Source organism: Callorhinchus milii, unplaced genomic scaffold (genome assembly GCF_018977255.1).
Source record: "Callorhinchus milii isolate IMCB2004 unplaced genomic scaffold, IMCB_Cmil_1.0 Scaffold4, whole genome shotgun sequence".
Taxonomy (NCBI): Eukaryota; Metazoa; Chordata; class Chondrichthyes; order Chimaeriformes; family Callorhinchidae; genus Callorhinchus; species Callorhinchus milii.
Window position 1 is genome coordinate 57,831,180 of NW_024704745.1, and position 17,591 is coordinate 57,848,770.

General features: G+C 41.4%; 1 protein-coding gene across 10 annotated transcripts in view; it reads left to right on the forward strand.

Moving 5' to 3' along the window:
* dlg2 (discs, large homolog 2 (Drosophila)) overlaps positions 1–17,591 on the forward strand; it is a 430,051-nt gene that overhangs the window by 376,799 nt on the left and 35,661 nt on the right. For all 10 annotated transcript variants that reach the window (XM_042334109.1, XM_042334110.1, XM_042334111.1 and 7 more), the window contains one exon: positions 7,829–8,005. In XM_042334109.1, the coding sequence (XP_042190043.1) occupies positions 7,829–8,005 (177 nt within the window). The remainder of the gene's footprint in view (positions 1–7,828; positions 8,006–17,591) is intronic.

The following is a 17,591-nucleotide window of genomic DNA, read 5'->3' on the forward strand; positions in this document are numbered from 1 at the left end:
CATGACAATAAAACAAGAGGACATAGATTTAGAGTTTTAAAGGGCAATTTCAGAACAGATGAAGATTTTCTGTATGGAGAGAGTATACAACGACTGGAACAGGTTGTCAGAAAAGGTGGTAGAGGCCAGGATACTAGATTAGACTCATTTAAAAAGCAGCTTGATGCAGTGATGGGGAGACAATAGAGTGGGTTTTTGGAGGGATGAGATTGGATCGGCCAAAGAGCCTTCTCATGCCTTAATTGGGTTTCTTAATTTGACAGTCTAGATTAAGAACAATTTTGGATTTGATGTTCTATGAGCAAATAGAAATGGTGTGTTATAATATTAATCATAATAATCCTTGCATTTGATATAGCGCCTTATCACATCTTCGAAACGTCTCAAAGCGCTTCACAGAATATGCTATAAATGGTAGTGACTGTATTTTGTGGGCGAAATGAAAGGCTTTGAAGTAGGAACAAGGTTCATTTAGAAGAAACACTTTGAAATTAAATTTTTTGGCATGTCTTCCAAGTTACAACAACTTGCATTTATATAGGGCTGGTCTTTCACGTAGGGCAATGTCTCGAAGTACATCACAGATGCTTATTTATTCTTTTAGTTAATACACAAACGATTGAAGCAAACGGTGACCTCTCTGTGATCTATCGAGAATCCAGCTTTATTGCCCAGCTTGTGACTTGTCAGTCTGTTAGAGAAAAGGCAGATTGCTAATGTGTTCAGCAGCATCTAAACAATCTTGGGCGAATGGGGTTAAGCTGGCACAGAAGTGGTAATCACTTGCCATGGTGAAAATCACAGTTAATGGCTTGTTTTTTGTCCTTAGTTGAATGTTTCACCACTTTGTGAGTGCTACACATGACGGAAGTAATAGAATTAAAAAGGTATTGCATTAGTTTACATCCCTCAACTTATGTGACTTTACAGTATATCACTACACCATTATAAGGAAGATTTTATTTCTGGTTTTGTTTTGATCCAGCTTGGGTCCAAATCCCTGACTGTACAGTACCTTGGGATGTCCTCCCGACCTGAAAGGCGCTAAACAAATGTAATTTGCTGCTGTTTTGTTTTAAGTACATTAATCATACAAACTTCCATCCTCTCAGAACATTTGATATCAATTGTATCTTTTGAGGTCCAGGGGTTAGACTGTGACAGAATCCCCATCCATATGCTTCTCCCAAACAGATTTCCTACAATCAACCATTTGACCATTGTAGCCATTAAGGACAAGCCTAGCACAACTCCAGCCCAACATTCCACAGAAAGTATATCCATCCAAACATAGTTTTGAAGTATGGCCGTTCTGTTCCCCAGAATCACAGGAGTAAAATTTGTGGTCTTCTCTAACCAGTTTTGTGAGTTAATTAGATTGCAGTTAAAAAAAAGGTGATCAACTTTGTATAGAAACTTAGACTTACAAATATATCAGAAACTCCACTGTAAGCAGCAAATACAGATTGTGGGGAAAAAGAAGATACACTTAACTTGATGTCTTCCATTGAAAGTTTGGGCACAAATAAAAGAATCAGGTGTTTCTCTTGCTGGGCAAGAGTAGCCAACAGTGGGAGTGATGACAGTGTGACTAAAAGTACCCTGGCAGGACAAGGAAGTTGGGAGGGGAGGTATGCCTTGTGCTTTACGTGCTGGTACAGATTCTGTTGAGATGGAAGGTATGGACAAGAAGTAATATTAGGTCTCTGTAACTTAAAGGGAGAAATATTGAGGGCACAGACACAGAATTTCATTACCATAGTGGACGAAAAGGTGATTTTGGAAACTTTCTTGCAGAAAGTATAATTAGGAAATATTGCTTGGCTCTGTGTAGTTCCTTAAACGTACAGACTGTTTCTACTTATGTTGAATATTTCTGGGAAAACTGTAAAAAAATCACCTAGCATGGCTTTCTTTGGATCCCTTTGTCTGCGTTTACAATGTTTGTTATGGTTGAAAAAACACCAACAGCTCCAGCGAGGTGCACAGATTAGTGAGGGCATGGCCTTATTCAAGATAATAATTTTGATAACAGGATCAGAAGAAATACTAATCTTCCAGGGATGATGAATACAATGAAAACGGTCTGCAATGTTTAAATTGAATGTCTCGTGTTGAAGTTTTAAGTAGTGCCTTTGGCCAAAGATCACCATAACATACACTGTGAATCACTGCAATTATCATTTTAATTATACTTATTGCTACAACCTGCGTACCTGATGACTTCATTTCATTTATGGAGAGCAGAGAAACACATTACAGTTTGACAATAAAATTTGAGAGATAGCTTGAGGACTTCTAACTCTTCCATAAGTGGCTATAAATCACCAGAGTTCAAACTTTGGTATCTATCTGGTGATTCATTTTAAAGATTCAATTATAATAACAACAAAATGTTCCAAATCTATACAAGACATACCACAGAGCGAATAATAGATTACCTACAGTATGAAGGAATTGAGTACAATTCTGATGACCATTATCTTCACATTATTCATTCACACACATACATTTAATTTTGATATTTAATTTTTAAATATTTGAAATTTCCGAGAGAACAGCCTAGTTAACCAATAAATCTAACATTTAACATTGGCTATGTTGCTATCTATGATAGGTTGGTGGTTGTTATTGAACTGTTGTCTTAAAATCAACCCGAGAGTAGGTGATATTTAATTTAAATATGACAATAAACCAGAACTCGTGGTGATCTGATGCGAAGGGAACGCCTAGGAATTCAATAATAGACCTAAGAGACTTAAAAAGGAGGGTCAGAATATGTTGAATTTGCAGATGAGATGAAGCGACAGGAAGGACTTCTTAGTTGGTAGATTGATGGATGGATGAACAGTGGAATTTATTTACAGAATCAGAACCAAGTTTGATCAAGACTGGGACTTATGGGTCTACTGGCTCAGTTTCATATTGGACAGTGTTTTTTTTAGCAACTGAGCTATTGACGGTATGTTGTGTAAGTTTTAAACAACTTATGTTCACCTACAACATTTTTTTGATCAACTCAGTGTTTGACAAATGTGGAAAACTATCACACTGCTTAAGAGTATCCCGACTGAGAGTTCCAAGCATTCCACCTACACATGAAAATTCCCATGTTTGGAATAGAATGCACACAGTTTCTCCCCAGAGGAACACACCCTGTGAATGCCTAATTCCAGAGAATTTGGGGCACAAGTTTGGGGAGGACAAGTTTGCAGGGATATGGGGAGAGCGCGGAGGAGTGGGATTGATTTGGATAGCTCTTTTCAAAGAGCCGGCACAGACACGATGGGCCGAATGGGCTCCTTCTGTGCTGTAAACTTTTATGATTCTATGAAGTTAGCAAGAGCCAAGACCTGGGGACCCAGAAAATGAGTTCAGGGACTGCTGGAGTTTAACCGGCTAAAACCACATTGCTTGCTATTGAAAGCGTTGTCTGGCACCACCCTACCTGTTAGGTCTTTGGCTTGCAAGGTTTATTATTTTTAGATATTCGTTAAAATTATGTATTAGAGAATTATCATTAATTATTAGTTATTTACCTACAACACTACACTTTACAGTATACCCTGTGAATTACTTTGAGAAGTCTTCCCGCATGAAGGATGCTAAATCAAATATAAGTATTGTTATTGTTGGAGAAAGTATTTTAAACAATCCTAAAAAATTACCTCATAATATTTAAGAAGCACATAGATAATCTGAAGCATCTGAGGCTTTTTGAAGTAACCTCAGATCTGAGTCTGTAACACACATCTTTGTATTGGTAATTCAGAAACAATCAAGCATTGAGAGAAGTACAGCAAAGAGGAACTAGTAAATAATACATGAAAAAGTGGACGTGGCATACTTTAGTTGTAACCAGTACAGATTTGATCAAAGAGTAAGTGCTGCCATCAACATCACAGCAAAATGAAGATCGCTTTTCATTTAAATCTTGTTTTTGGCATTTAAGTTGTCAAGTTAACATGTAAATGTGGTGCAGAATAAGGGCCTGCACTTTCAGTGAATATTCAGAGGAATAACTTAACACATTTGTGATCCTCTTTAAATATTGCTTAAATAAGTTATGGTATTGTAATGGAGGGTTTATTTTCAATATGTGTCAGCCTTAAATTTAACAGTGGAGGTCAATATACTCCTTTTCTAAGTGCCAAAATAAATACAGTATATGCAGTTGCATGAGTTAATAAGCCAAGAGCATTTCATACATGAAATTCAAAGCTTAACATATATTAACTTGAAAGAGGTGGTTTAAATGGTACCGTTTTAAAGGGGTTCAGGAGCAGAGAGACTGGTGGATTACATACCTTTGAAGGTGACAGAACAGGTTGATAGAGCTGTTAAAAAAAGCATGTACGATCCTTGGCTTTAAAATAGAGGCATAGGGTACAAAAGCAAGGAAGTTATGCTAAACCTTTTTAAATCACTGGTTAGGCCACAGCTGGAGTATTGTGTCCCATTCTGGGCACCACACTTTAGGAAGGATATCAAGACCTTGGAGAGGGTGCAGAGCAGATTTTAAATAATAGTACCAGAGATTAGGGACTTTAGTTATGTGGAGAGATGAAAGAAACTGTGATTGTTCTCCTTAGAGCAGAGAAGGTTAAGGCGAGATTTAATAATAATAATCCTTGCATTTGATATAGCGCTTCTCACGTCGGGAGGACGTCCCAAAGCGCTTCACAGAACACACTGTAAAGTGAATTGACTGTATATTTGTGGGCGAACGCGGCAGCCAATTGCGCACAGCAATGTCCCACAAACAGTCGTAGATTGAAAATGACCAATTTTTATTATTGTTTTTGGTTTTTGGAGGGATTATTATTAGGCGTGTGGAGTAAGGAAACTTGCCCAAGGTTTCGCCCTGCCTGGAATTGAACTCAGGTCTCGCACTTGCAAAGCGAGTGCTCTAACCACTGAGCTACAGGACTCCACTTAATGGAGGTGTTCAAAATTATGAGGGGTTTTGATAGGGAGAAACTGTTTCCACTGGCAAGTGGGTTGATAACCAGGGGACATAGATTTAAGATAATTGGCAAAAGAACCAGAGGGGAGTTGAGACATTTTTTTACACAGAAAGATGTTACGGTCTGGAATGCACTGCCTGAAAGGGTGGTGGAAACAGATTCAATAACAACTTTCAAAAGGGAATTGGATAGGTACTTGAAAAGGAAAATTGGCAAGGGTATGGGGAAAGAGTGGAAGAGTGGGACTGATTGAGTAGTCTCTTCCAAAAAGCCAGCATAGGCACGATGGGCCGAATGGCCTCCTTCTGTGCTGCAATATTCTATGAATCTATGGACTTGAAAGAAGTGGTATGTTTTGTTTATTTAACTGGTAATAGACAGAATGAACATGTATGTATTTTGGGGCAGATGTTTTTTTAAAATGAAATATCATAGTGTATGTAGTTCTTAAAGCTGATCAATGTGATAGTTTAGATACTGTGGACAAGGATTCATAAATCATCCTTGCTTTCCGTGGATGTACTTTGCTGCAGTACTGTGTTGGATAATTCTGCAGATTCAATGATTTAGTGCTAAGTGCTGATCAGTACAGTGTGTTCCTGATAGTATAATAGAGCAGAAGAGACATTTAAAGTGAATGTGAGTATCAAGCACCTATGAGCAGTACTGAACTGTATGTATTTTTTTCCAATTCATAAAATACTAAATGCTCTTTTCAAGTCTTGCGTTGAAAATTAACACTTTTTGCAATTCTTCCAGCTAAGCAGAGAGTAAAGCTGCAGTAATCTTGCACGTACATTCCAATCTCATTGATACAAAGACATAGGAACCAGTACAGGAGTTAGTAGGTTAATCTAGTTAAGTCTTACTATCTGTGTTGCTGCTTTTACCAGCACTCAGGGAAAATGTCTTGATGGAAAATGTCTTATGAAGACTGTTATGATGATGCATTTGGTAGGTGAAATGTCCAACTCTAGTTATTTGAATTGATGACTCATTTGGATTTTGTACGTTCTTTCCTTTCTGTTGCTTCCTCTTTGTCCGTTCACCCATAGTATTTGAGTCAGCTTGATCAAAGCAGTGAAAAAAGCAATTGTGATGCTTGCAATACAATTCCTGGTTTTGTACTTGGCTACCATTTCTCTTTCACTGACCAGTAAGCGAATACAGTGTCATATTTATCTTAGTACCAGTACAGCAAATGATAAATAGATGCCATAAAATGTTAATAAGAGTATTTTCACTTGTGCCAAACCAGGATCTGGGATAGCAAACCAGCATACTGTACTATTCTTTTATTTGCCTTCATAGCACAGCAAGCAAAGCAAATGCTGAATAAAGAGTATTAAAAAACAATAAAATATGTTATTAATGCCATTATTATATTACAGGGAAGGAAACAATTTCTACACTATTTTCGCAATGCTGCAAGCATTGTTTACACTGTCTTCTCATATTGTGAACTAAATAAGGGAAATTGACACACACCTGTTGATTGGTGTTCTTTTCTTCCTGTGGGACGTGGAAGGTATGTGGAGTCTCCTAGGGGCTGAGCTGGCTATAAAGTGATGTGCTCGGCAATAATATGTCAGAACTGAGGCAACCACCTGAAGCAATCTCAGTAGTCCAGATCCTGAGCCAGACAGTTCCGCAAGACTACAACTGGTGACACATCAACCAGCCTGGTACCATCCCATGGGGAATTTTGGACACGCACACACATCTTATTACAGTAATTGCTTATCGCAGCATTTTGAAGTACCTAACACTGCACAACTATTCAATCCTATCGTGCAGCATGATAGCTATTCAACATTGGATATTGCTGTTTACAAGACATAAGTGCTGTAATACTGTACTTACTGAAGGAACAATCATGGAACAATCTAATAAATGGTTTAATTTCAGACGAGGTTATGTCATTTAACAGGTTCAGCTAACTATTTAATAAAGATACTATTATAATTAGCAATGGAATTTCAGGAGAGAGATAAGCGAGGTATAGAAAAAACTGCTTGTTTGGCAACGGGCATTCAAGGCTCTGTAGATGAGAAGTCATTTTCCACAAAATATTTGCATTGTTACAAGTAAGAATCAGAATGACAATCGAGATAATTTATGTTGCATTGTTAGATGAGCAGTAGTTTGACAGTATTAATATTTTGGTGTTCATATTAAAATAGAAAATTAAGTCACATTTAATAAGTAATATAGTGAGGGAAGGTATAGATAGACATGCATTAATAATAATTAAAAGTAGAAATTCTCCTTCGGGATTTAAAGAATTTAACAATCTAATTAATATTTTAGAACTCTGAATGAAAAATGTATGTTTATCAAATATTAAATATTTTTGAAGCAGTGAAGAACTTAAAATACTGGTCCCATTTTTACCAACTTCATTGACTACAATTGGATGGTTCTAAGTTTACCAAATAATATCCGGATATATTAAAAAGGACACTCATTCCTGCCTATTTTTATTCTTTTTGGGGATTACTATCCACCAAACGCAGCATACATTGTTTGGGACTGTGCCCTTGTGATTTCATCGTAATTCATGACAAGTGCTAATCTTTGATGTGCTACTAGGAATCTGTGCATCCTCTGGAATGTGTCAAATTTCCTCTTACCTCTGGTCTGTCAGTACTTTTCGAGCAGATGCTTTACTTTTAAGGATTAAGCATTGTGAAATAAGGTCCTCAAGCACCTGTCATTTGTACTGTTATAAATGTTATTAGAAAATATGAAAATCCTAAGATATGTTTTGATTTAAACTATGTGTTTAGAAAGCGGACATTAGAGGCACCTAAATAGCAACAAATTAAAATCCCAAATCAATTTTTAAATGTCTTTTTCAGAGCTCTGTTTGACTATGACAAAACCAAGGATAGTGGACTTCCAAGTCAAGGTCTTAGCTTCAATTATGGAGACATATTGCATGTTATCAACGCATCTGATGATGAATGGTGGCAAGCACGAAGAGTTACACCTGAAGGAGACAGTGAAGAGATGGGCGTCATACCAAGCAAAAGAAGGTAATGTAACTAGACTCTTTTTATCAGCTATACATCTGATTTCTGGGGGGAACAAATTGCCTATTTAAAAATTGTTCACCTCGCATTTAGATTCCCAACACCATCTAATCATTACCAAGTAACTTCTTCTCGGATCTTTTGTCATTGTTATTTTTTAGCTGGTCACTAGAAGTTATACAAAAGCCTCTTATCTTCCCCAAAACCCTTGCCCCCTTTACATCTGCTTATTGCTTCCTCACAAGTGACCAATTAAAATTGGAAGCTCACTATATGAAAAAAATCAAGCTTCAAGCAATATTCTGGCACTCTGTCGAGATCACACTTTGAAAATCACTTCTCTTTCTAGATATATGACTCTATTGGTTCTCCTAGCCCCTTTACTCACAGATATCATAAACCTCTGCCTGTCCACTGGTACTGTTCCCACCCCATTAAAAACAGCAATCATCACTCCTATCCTTAAAAAATCCTCCCTAGACCCATCTCTGCTCTCAAACTACTGCCCCACGTCCAGCCTCCCTTTCCTGTCCAAGGTCCTGGAATGAATTGCTGCTTTCCAGCTTCACTCCTTCCTCTCCCGCCAATCCCTTCATGAACCCCTCCAATTGGGTTTCTGTGCCACCCACAGCACAGAAACAGCCCTGGTCAAAGTGACAAGTGACATTCTGTCCATCTGCGACCAGGGCTCCCTCTGCCTCCTCGTCCTCCTTGACCTCTCTGCTGCCTTCGACACTATTGACCGCTCTATTCTCATCCACTGCCTCTCCTCTCTCCTCAATCTTCACAACTCTGCCCTTGATTGGTTCAGGTCGTCTCTCACATTGCCTCCACTTCATCTCCACAAACAATTTCTCCTCTAGCCCCCACACCATCTTGTTCAGCATTCCCCAGGGCTCTGTCTTAGCCCATATCTATCTGTTCCCTCTTGGTGACATTATTTACAGTCTAACTCCACCCTTGACTCCAGGACCACTGCTGTCCTGACAGAATGTCTGTCGGACATCAAGTCCTGGATGAGAGCTAACTTTCTTCAGTTGTAAGTCAATAAGACCGAGGCTCTCCTGATTGGCTCCCGTCAGCTTCTCCACACCTCAGGCGCTGACAGCATCACCATCCATGGTTACACACTCCACCTTACTAAGCCAGTCCGGAACCTTGGCATCTTGTTTCACCCTCAACTATCCTTTCTACCCCACATCCGTGCCATGACCCGCTCTGCCTTCCCCCACCTCCGCAACATCACCCAGCTCTGCCACTGTCTCACACCGCAGGCCTCCGAGACCCTCATACACACATTCATTACATCGAGGCTTGACAATGCAAACTCATTGCTTATCGGTCTCTCCAACTCCTCCCTCCATAGGCTGCAGATCATCCAGAACTCTGCAGCCCATGTCCTCTCCCGGACCAGGCTCCGTGACTCTATCACCCCCATCCTCGCCTGACTCCACTGACTTCCCATCACACAGAGGATATAGTTCAAGATCCTGGTCCTTACCTTCAAAGCCCTCCATGGTCTTGCTTCCCCCTACCTCTGCGATCTCCTACCCCCTACCTTTCTGCCTGTTCCCTCCGCTCAGTGGGCTCCAGCCTACTTCACGTCCCCGCCTCACCCACCCTACCATTGGCGGGCGGGCCTTCTGCCACTCTGCCCTCACCCTCTGGAAATCCATCCTACAGTTCCTCCACCTCATCCCCTCCCTTGCCTCCTTCAAGACCCATCGCAAGACCCTCTTCTTCAACCGTGCTTTCGATCACCCTGCTTCCCCCTCTGCTCTCCACCCTCCCTAATCCTGAACCCCCAGCTCGGGTCCGAAACTCTGACTATCCAGTGTCTTGGGACATCCTCCCGATGTGAAAGGCGCTGTACAAATGTAATTTTGTTGCTGTTGTTGATATAATTTTTATGGCTTTCACCACAGAAAAAAGTGGCCTTAGATCAATGAAATGGGTGATGCTGCAAGCTCTGTAATCCGATCTTGTTAACCTAAAATAAAATGTGCATTGTAAATATTTATTTAAATGATCAGATATGACTGTATTAAATGTAGTAATTAATGTAAAGTTAAATATTTCCACTGCAGATCTTTGATGAGTAGTAGCATTTCTCTTTAATGTTCCCTTACCACAAAAATAGCTATATCAGTCTAAATGCCACATTTCTGAGAAAACTACAAATATTTGACATATCAGGAACAATTTATAATAGCAATAGTTAATAGATTTACAGTGTGATTTTTTTGATGTCTTTCACTACTGGCATCAAACCTTCATGTCATAGTTCTAGCAAATTGAACACTACAAGCAGGCAGTGTTTTTTAAGAGCCATCTTTTTCTGAATCATTTGCAACATGTTATTTGAGAGTATCATTCTGTAAGAAGTGGCGATGTAGCAAGGACAAATGAAGTGTGAATCTGCAAAGTTTATTCACATTTTTCTAGTTCCGCTCCATTTGCCAGGTGCTCTTCCTATCTTGTGTACTACATATCAGCATAGATTGAGCCTTATGAAATATCCTTCTGGAGCTTTATTTGTTCTGCATGATTTGTTACCAGAACACTTATATGCTTCACTTGCTTCCCTTGTAGCTCACCATGACACAGGTTCTTATAATTTACAGTCATGTTGATCCCTGTTGTGACAGAAGTCATCTCTTTCTTGGCTTTGATGTAATTGACCACCTGTGCCTTCACACTGCTGTCCACAGCCTAATTTTTACACTGTTCTGTCAACGTTGACTTTTAACTGTTCGAATGATAGATATATCTTTTCGTTTAACTCTTTCAATTTCCTGACACCCCTGCAAAGAAGTTTGTTCTTGGACTAGGTAATAATTGCATCATGTGCAGGTGAATAACAAATGTAGGTAGTATTTATAATGGCAGTGATTTTCCTCCTGTTGCTATCACAGTATCACAGTATCAAAATTATCACAATAATATTGACATATTGTGGTACAAAGGGTAAGTGCTGGTTAACAAACAAATTGTTGAAAAAGCAATTAAGGGACTTGCTTGATGCTAGAAGCCATTAAAACCACACACAGGGTATTTGTCAAGGGTGTTGAAGAGGTACTGTTGTTGAAAACAGTAGCATGACTGGCGCCACGCCAGCATAAATTATTTTCAGGAGAGAATTCTCTGTACGTCACTCCTGGCTTTCAAGAATTCACCGATGATACCTCGGGACAGCACCAAAGCCTCACAATTAGGTGTGCCTCACTGCAGCGGATTCCCTGCTGGAAACACAGAATATATCAGGAGACTCTTGCCAGAGAACAGGCCCCAGGAAAACCATCACCTCATCAGCAGCACTTTTTCACCACAACAATAACATTAACAACAACTTGCATTCATATATTGCCCTTCAACACCCTTGACAAATAACATCAACAACAACTTGCATTCATATATTGCCCTTCAACACCCTTGACAAATACCCTGTGTGTGGTTTTAATGGCTTCTAGCATCAAGCAAGTCCCTTATTTGCGTCCCGGAAAGTTTCACCACGCTGTCTCGGGTGAAATAAGGATAATGGATCATGAGAAATTCAAATATTAACAATTTCTGATTGCTGGTCTTGACCCTGAAATCCTACTCAAAATATTTTGGTCATAATAATAACAGTAATCCTTGCATTTGTTATTGTGCCTCTTCTTTGAATCTCAAAGCACTTCACAGAATATACTGTAAGGTGAATTAACTGTATTTTCTAGGCAAAATCATTGCTTCAGATACCTTCAGTGCCATTGACAGAGTTTGGTGCCATGAATATCTAAGCTAGTTACAGTATTTTACAGTTTCCATCACCAACAATAACAAAAAGATTACATTTGTATAACACCTTTCACGTCGGGAGGAAGTCCCAAGGTGCTGGACAGTGTACATTTCAGTCCCGTGCTGGGATCAGGGGGGGAGAAGGGAGGGGAGGGGAAGGGGGTGGCCGATGGCATGGTCGAAGAGGAGGGTCTTGAGGTGGGACTTGAAGGGAGGCTAAGGAGGGGGCGAGGTGGAGTGATTGGGTCATGAAATTCCAGAGGTTGGGGGCAGAGTGGCTGAAGGCTCTCCCACCAATGGTGGGGCGGGCGGGTGGGTCAGGGGACGTGGAGCAGGCCAGTGCCGGCTGAGTGGAGGGAGCGGGCGGGTTGGTAGAGGGTTAGGAGGTCGCAGAGATAGGGTGGGGCGAGGTCATGGAGGGCTTTGTAGGTGAGGATCAGGATCTTGAACTGGATCCTCTGAAAGATAGGGAGCCAATGGAGTCGGGCGAGAATGGGGGAGATGGGGTCACGGAGTTTGGTGCGGGAGAGGACATGGGCTGCAGAATTCTGGATTATCTGCAGCCTGTGGAGGGAGGAGTTGGGAAGGCCGACAAGCAGGGAGTTTGCATAGTCGAGCCTGGAGGTGGTGAAGGCATGAACAAGAGTTTCAATGGCCTGAGGGGTGAGGTAGTGTCAGAGTCGGGCAATGTTATGGAGGTGAGGGAAGACAGAGCGGGTTATGGCTTGGATGTGAGGAAGAAAAGACAGTTGAGGGTCGAACAAGACACCTAGGTTCCTGACTGGTGAGTTGTAGTGTGCAACCATGGAGGTTGATGCTGCAAGAGCCTGCGGTGCTGAGGCGCTGGTGCGAGCCAATCAGGAGGGCCTCAGTCTTGTTCACATTCAACTGTAGGAAATTTGCCCTCATCCAGGACTTGATGTCCGACAGACAGTCTGTCAGGACAGCAGTGGTCCTGGAGTTGAGGGTGGAGGCAGAAAGATAGAGTTGGGTGTCATCCGCATACATATGGAAATTGACCCCATGTCTGTGGATGATGTCACCAAGGGGGAGCATGTAGATATTAAAGAGGAGAGGGCCAAGGACAGAGCCCTGGGGGATGCCAGACGTGACAGTGCGGGGGCTGGAGGAGAAACGTGAGAGATAGGAATCGAACCAGGCAAGGGCAGGTCCGCAAAGATTAAGTAAGGAGGAGGGGCGGTGTATGAGGATGGAGTGGTCGACAGTGTCGAGGGCGGCAGAGAGGTCGAGGAGGACAAGGAGGCAGAGAGGGCCCTGATCACAGATGTTCAGAATGTCATTAGTGACTTTGACCAGGGCTGTTTCCGTGCTGTGGGCAGCGCGGAAGCCGGATTGGAGGGGTTCAAAGAGGGAATGGCGAGAAAGAAAGGAGCGGAGCTGGGACGCGATGACTCATTCCAGGACCTTGGAGAGGAATGGGAGGTTAGAGGTGGGGTGGTAGCTGGAGAGGAGGGAAGTGTCCAGGGAAGGTTTTTTCAAGCTGGGGGTGATGACGGCTGTTTTTAGGGGGGGTGGGAACTGAACCGGTAGACAAGGAGAGGTTGATGACATCGGACAGGAGAGGGGCCAGAAGGTGAAGCTGGGAGATGAGGAGAGAGGTGGGGATGAGATCGAGGGAGCAGGTAGTGGGTTTGAGTTTGCGAACAGTCGCGGTGAGGGAGGAGGGAGAAATAGAGTCGAAGGAGTATAGGGGGGAATGGGTGGGGGCTGGGTCATGAGGGAGAGGTGATGTGGGGGTGGCTGTCGACGGAGCTGAGGTGGCTGAACGTATCCCCACGATTTTGGATTTGAGGAAGTCCAGCATCTCCTTACAGTTGACATTTGAGAAGAGGATGAGCGAGGTATGGGAAGGTGGACGGAGAAGATGGTTTTGGTGGAAAGGAGAAACCTGGGGTTGACCTTTGCCTCCAAGATAACCTTGGAGTAGAAGGAGGATTTGGCAGAGGCAAGAGCACAGCAGTAGACCTTGGCGTGGTGAAGCCAAATCTGCCGATGGACCGTTAGTTTAGATTTGGTCCAGGCACGTTCGGCGGCTCGCACTTGTGCCTTGAGGGAACGGAGATGGCTGGTGTACGGGAGTATGAGGCAGTTCGGGAGGTGAGGGGGGCAAGGGAGTCCAGAATGGAGGAGAGAGAGTTGTGGAGAAAAGAGAGTGAGGAGGGGAGATTGGTCAGTGAGGGCCAGAGGTGTAGGAGTTCAGATGACTCCAGTGCAGTGGAAAGGGAGAGAGAGGAAATTTTTTTCCACGGACGGTATGTGATGGTGGAGGATTGAGAAAGGGGAAGGGGTACGGAGGTGTTGAGGGAGATGAAGTGGTGGTCCGAGATGGCTTTATCGATGATGGTGATGTCCGAGACGGTGAGGCCCCGGGTGATCACCAGGTCAAGGGGGTGTGGCCACGGTCATGGATGGGGGAGTAGATGAGGAGGGAGAGGTTAAGGGAAGAGAGCAAGCTTGTATTCAGTTATCTCCATTCCATTGATGCTTAATCCTCTGATTTTTTTTTCCAGCTTGGGGGTTCCAAGTACCCAGTGCTTTGTTCCACTTTGTCTTTCTCCACATAACTGATCTCCTCTGCAAATCAATCATTTTGGTTAAAATCGTACTATTCGATTATTTTGCTGATGATTCAACTTCACATTCATCTTGCTGCACGATAGCTGAAACAAGAAACCTTGAACTTCTGCATACCCTTTCTTCAGGGAATAATAATGTTGTTTCTTTCAGACAATAAGAATGATATTAAATTGCCCAAAGGGCCTCTACATCCAAATCAATCTGATAAAATATTTAGACATAGTTGTTTCTTGACGCCTTCTGAAATAGTTGTGCAAGCGATACAGTGAGTGTAACCAGTGATGAGCAATAAATGCCAGCCCGGGTAGCGAGTGCCATGTCCGGAAATGAGTTAAAACAAATTCCTGACACGTTTTAATGTTCACTGCAAGTCTAACCAACAGCTATAACAGAAAATATTTACACGGGGTTGTGTAAACTTGAGAATGCTCTGCCCCGGAACACCACAGAATCTATTGGGACATTTAAAAACGAGGCAGATACATAATTACAGATACGTAATGTTAGTAGTAAGGTTATGAGGTTATAAGGGGTAAGGGAAAATGTTTAAGTGTACTGCCAGCACAAGCTCAATGGACTGAATGTCATCTTTCTGTTCCTATGTTCCTGATAGTTACTATCTCTTGCCTTTGATGGCTCTTAATCTTCCATCTACTAGCATTAAAGGCCTACTTTTTCCTGTGATCTCAAATAAAATTCTCATATTTCTTTCTTTGCTGAAGCAGCCTCCAAGAAGCTTGCAGGCTGCCTGCCCCTCTTCATGTCATATTTTTCCCCTAAAGAAATATTAACTTTTATGAAGCTCAATTCATCTAAGACTTGAATACTTGAATGCTTATCCAGAATTACTTTTCTTTCTCGTATTTTTAGACAATAGTCAGGAGAAGGTATGTCTGTCATGTATCTGGCTTTTACCCTTTCTCCCCCCCACACCACCTTTCTCTCTCTCTCTCTCTCTCTGTCACAATGTTTTCTACGCCTCTTCCTGTAATCCACAGGAATTTCTCCTGATTTCCTCTCTTATGTGTCCCTATAATTCCTCCCAATCTGTCTCATATACTTTTTTTTCTACCTGCATCTCTGCTGTCTTGAAATCAATACTATTGACTCTTGCTGCAAGTTCTTTGCTAGAACTGCACAATGATGGAACTCTTTATCTCCTTCAGTCTTTACTAATTAATACATTCTACATGTTTGTAAAACCAATGCTTACAGTCACCTAACCAGTAATTCTTGACTGATCTTATTTCACTGCTGTTCTTTTCAACCTTGGCTGGATACTGCACTGGATGCTTTGGCCTCTCATGATTTGAATATCTACACAATTACTACAAGTAGCCAAATTGGGGCCAAGTCTCATAATAATAATCTTTGCATTTGATATAGTGCCTTAACACGCTTTCGAGACATCTCAAAGCACTTCACAGGATATACTGTAAAGTGAATTTGCTGTATAATTTGTGGGTAAAACTTGGCAGCCAATTACACACAGCAATCAATGGATTGAAGTGACCAAATTGTTTTTTGAAGGATTTATTACCTCTGGAAAAGGGATCCGCCAATCGACTAACAACCAGGTTCCTACTTATTGCTAAGTAAAAGAGGTGTGTGGAGTAAGGAAACTTGCCCAACATTTTGCCCTTCTGGGAATCAAAGCCAAGTCTCTCGCTTGCGAGGCGAGGCTCCAACCACTGAGCTACAGGATTCCACATATATTGGTGTGACATATTAGTGTGTTTCCTGAAAGCACTTCATGCCCCAATCATTTTTCTAGTATGAGGCACCATTTATACAACCATTTTCCTGATGAATCCACTTTTTCAATCTAAATGACATTAACATGCCTACATAACGATTGAATTCAGTGAAAATATTGGAATTTTATTGTAATCTTTAGGTGGCTTCTGTGCAGTGGTTCTCACCCACTATCTTACCCTTCTGCTTCATTTATTGCAATTCTTTACATGTCTTGATGAAGTCTGTACTCACCTTTGAGTACTGCTGCAACGAGTTACATTTTATGTATCTTACTGGATTCAGAGGATTTGAGGGTGGAATCATTGAATTCTGCCAAATTAACGGTGATGAATAAGGGCATAGCATGCTGAAAGATATCAGCATAGAGGACTCAGAACCTTTCAATGGAATTACACCAAATATTGAATGAAGACACTGTCCTGTAAAAGACAAGTTGCTGACTTGAGTTCCCACGTCTTGTTTCAGGGATCAGGTATAAAGCACTGGTGCAGGCCGTCTGCTTATAGGTCATAGCCTGAGGACAGAACACTGAGCAGCTATCACATCCCTGAAGCAATTTTTAATGGTTGACTGCAATTTATTGCCATGATTTTCTAACACCAGCAGTAATAGCTCCTTGCAATTGGAAATCATTTGAGAGTCAGCAGCTGTGACTGTCTGTCACGTAAGCACCAAGTTGAAGTGTTAGCATGTTCCACTGCAGCCAATCTCATCAAGCACAAGATAGATGAACCAAGAGGAAATTTACATTAAATACAATTTTCATCCATCATATTATGCATCACTGATATAACATTGTGGATCTCCCTTGATGCTCCAAGTCCTAGAAATATGGACTTAAGAACCTCCATATCTTTCCATTTCCCCCACAAAAAAAAGTCAATTCACTTTATAGTATATTCTGTGAAACACTTTGAGACGTATTGAAGATGTCAATATCTAATGCAAGGATTATTATTATTATTATTATCCTGATTTTGAGAGACAGACTTTCATGATCTCTTGTTCCTCACTTAATCCAGTGGGGTGATAAATCCTCCTCTGTATTTGAGTGTTTTTTCTTTTGTGAAATTGAGATGATAAATATGGTGCAATACTGCATAGGATTCACAAGGGAAGTGAATTCACATGCTTTCTTTATAGTAACCTGATCTGGGGGTTGATGTTGGAAGCAAAAATTGTTGCTTTCTTTTGAACTATCTTCCACAATATCTCTCTCACAGTATGTCTAAAATAGGCCTTCCGGAGTACATTTAGTGCCTACAGTACTAATAACTCTGCACCCAATTTGTTTCTTATATGCAATATAAGTTTCCTGCTTATTGTGACCCCATTGCTGTTGCACACTGCCTTCCCATGCATAAGAACATAAGAATTAGGAGCAGGAGTAGGCCATTCGGCCTCTCGAGCCTGCCCCACCATTCGATAAGATCATGGCTGATCTTCAGACCTA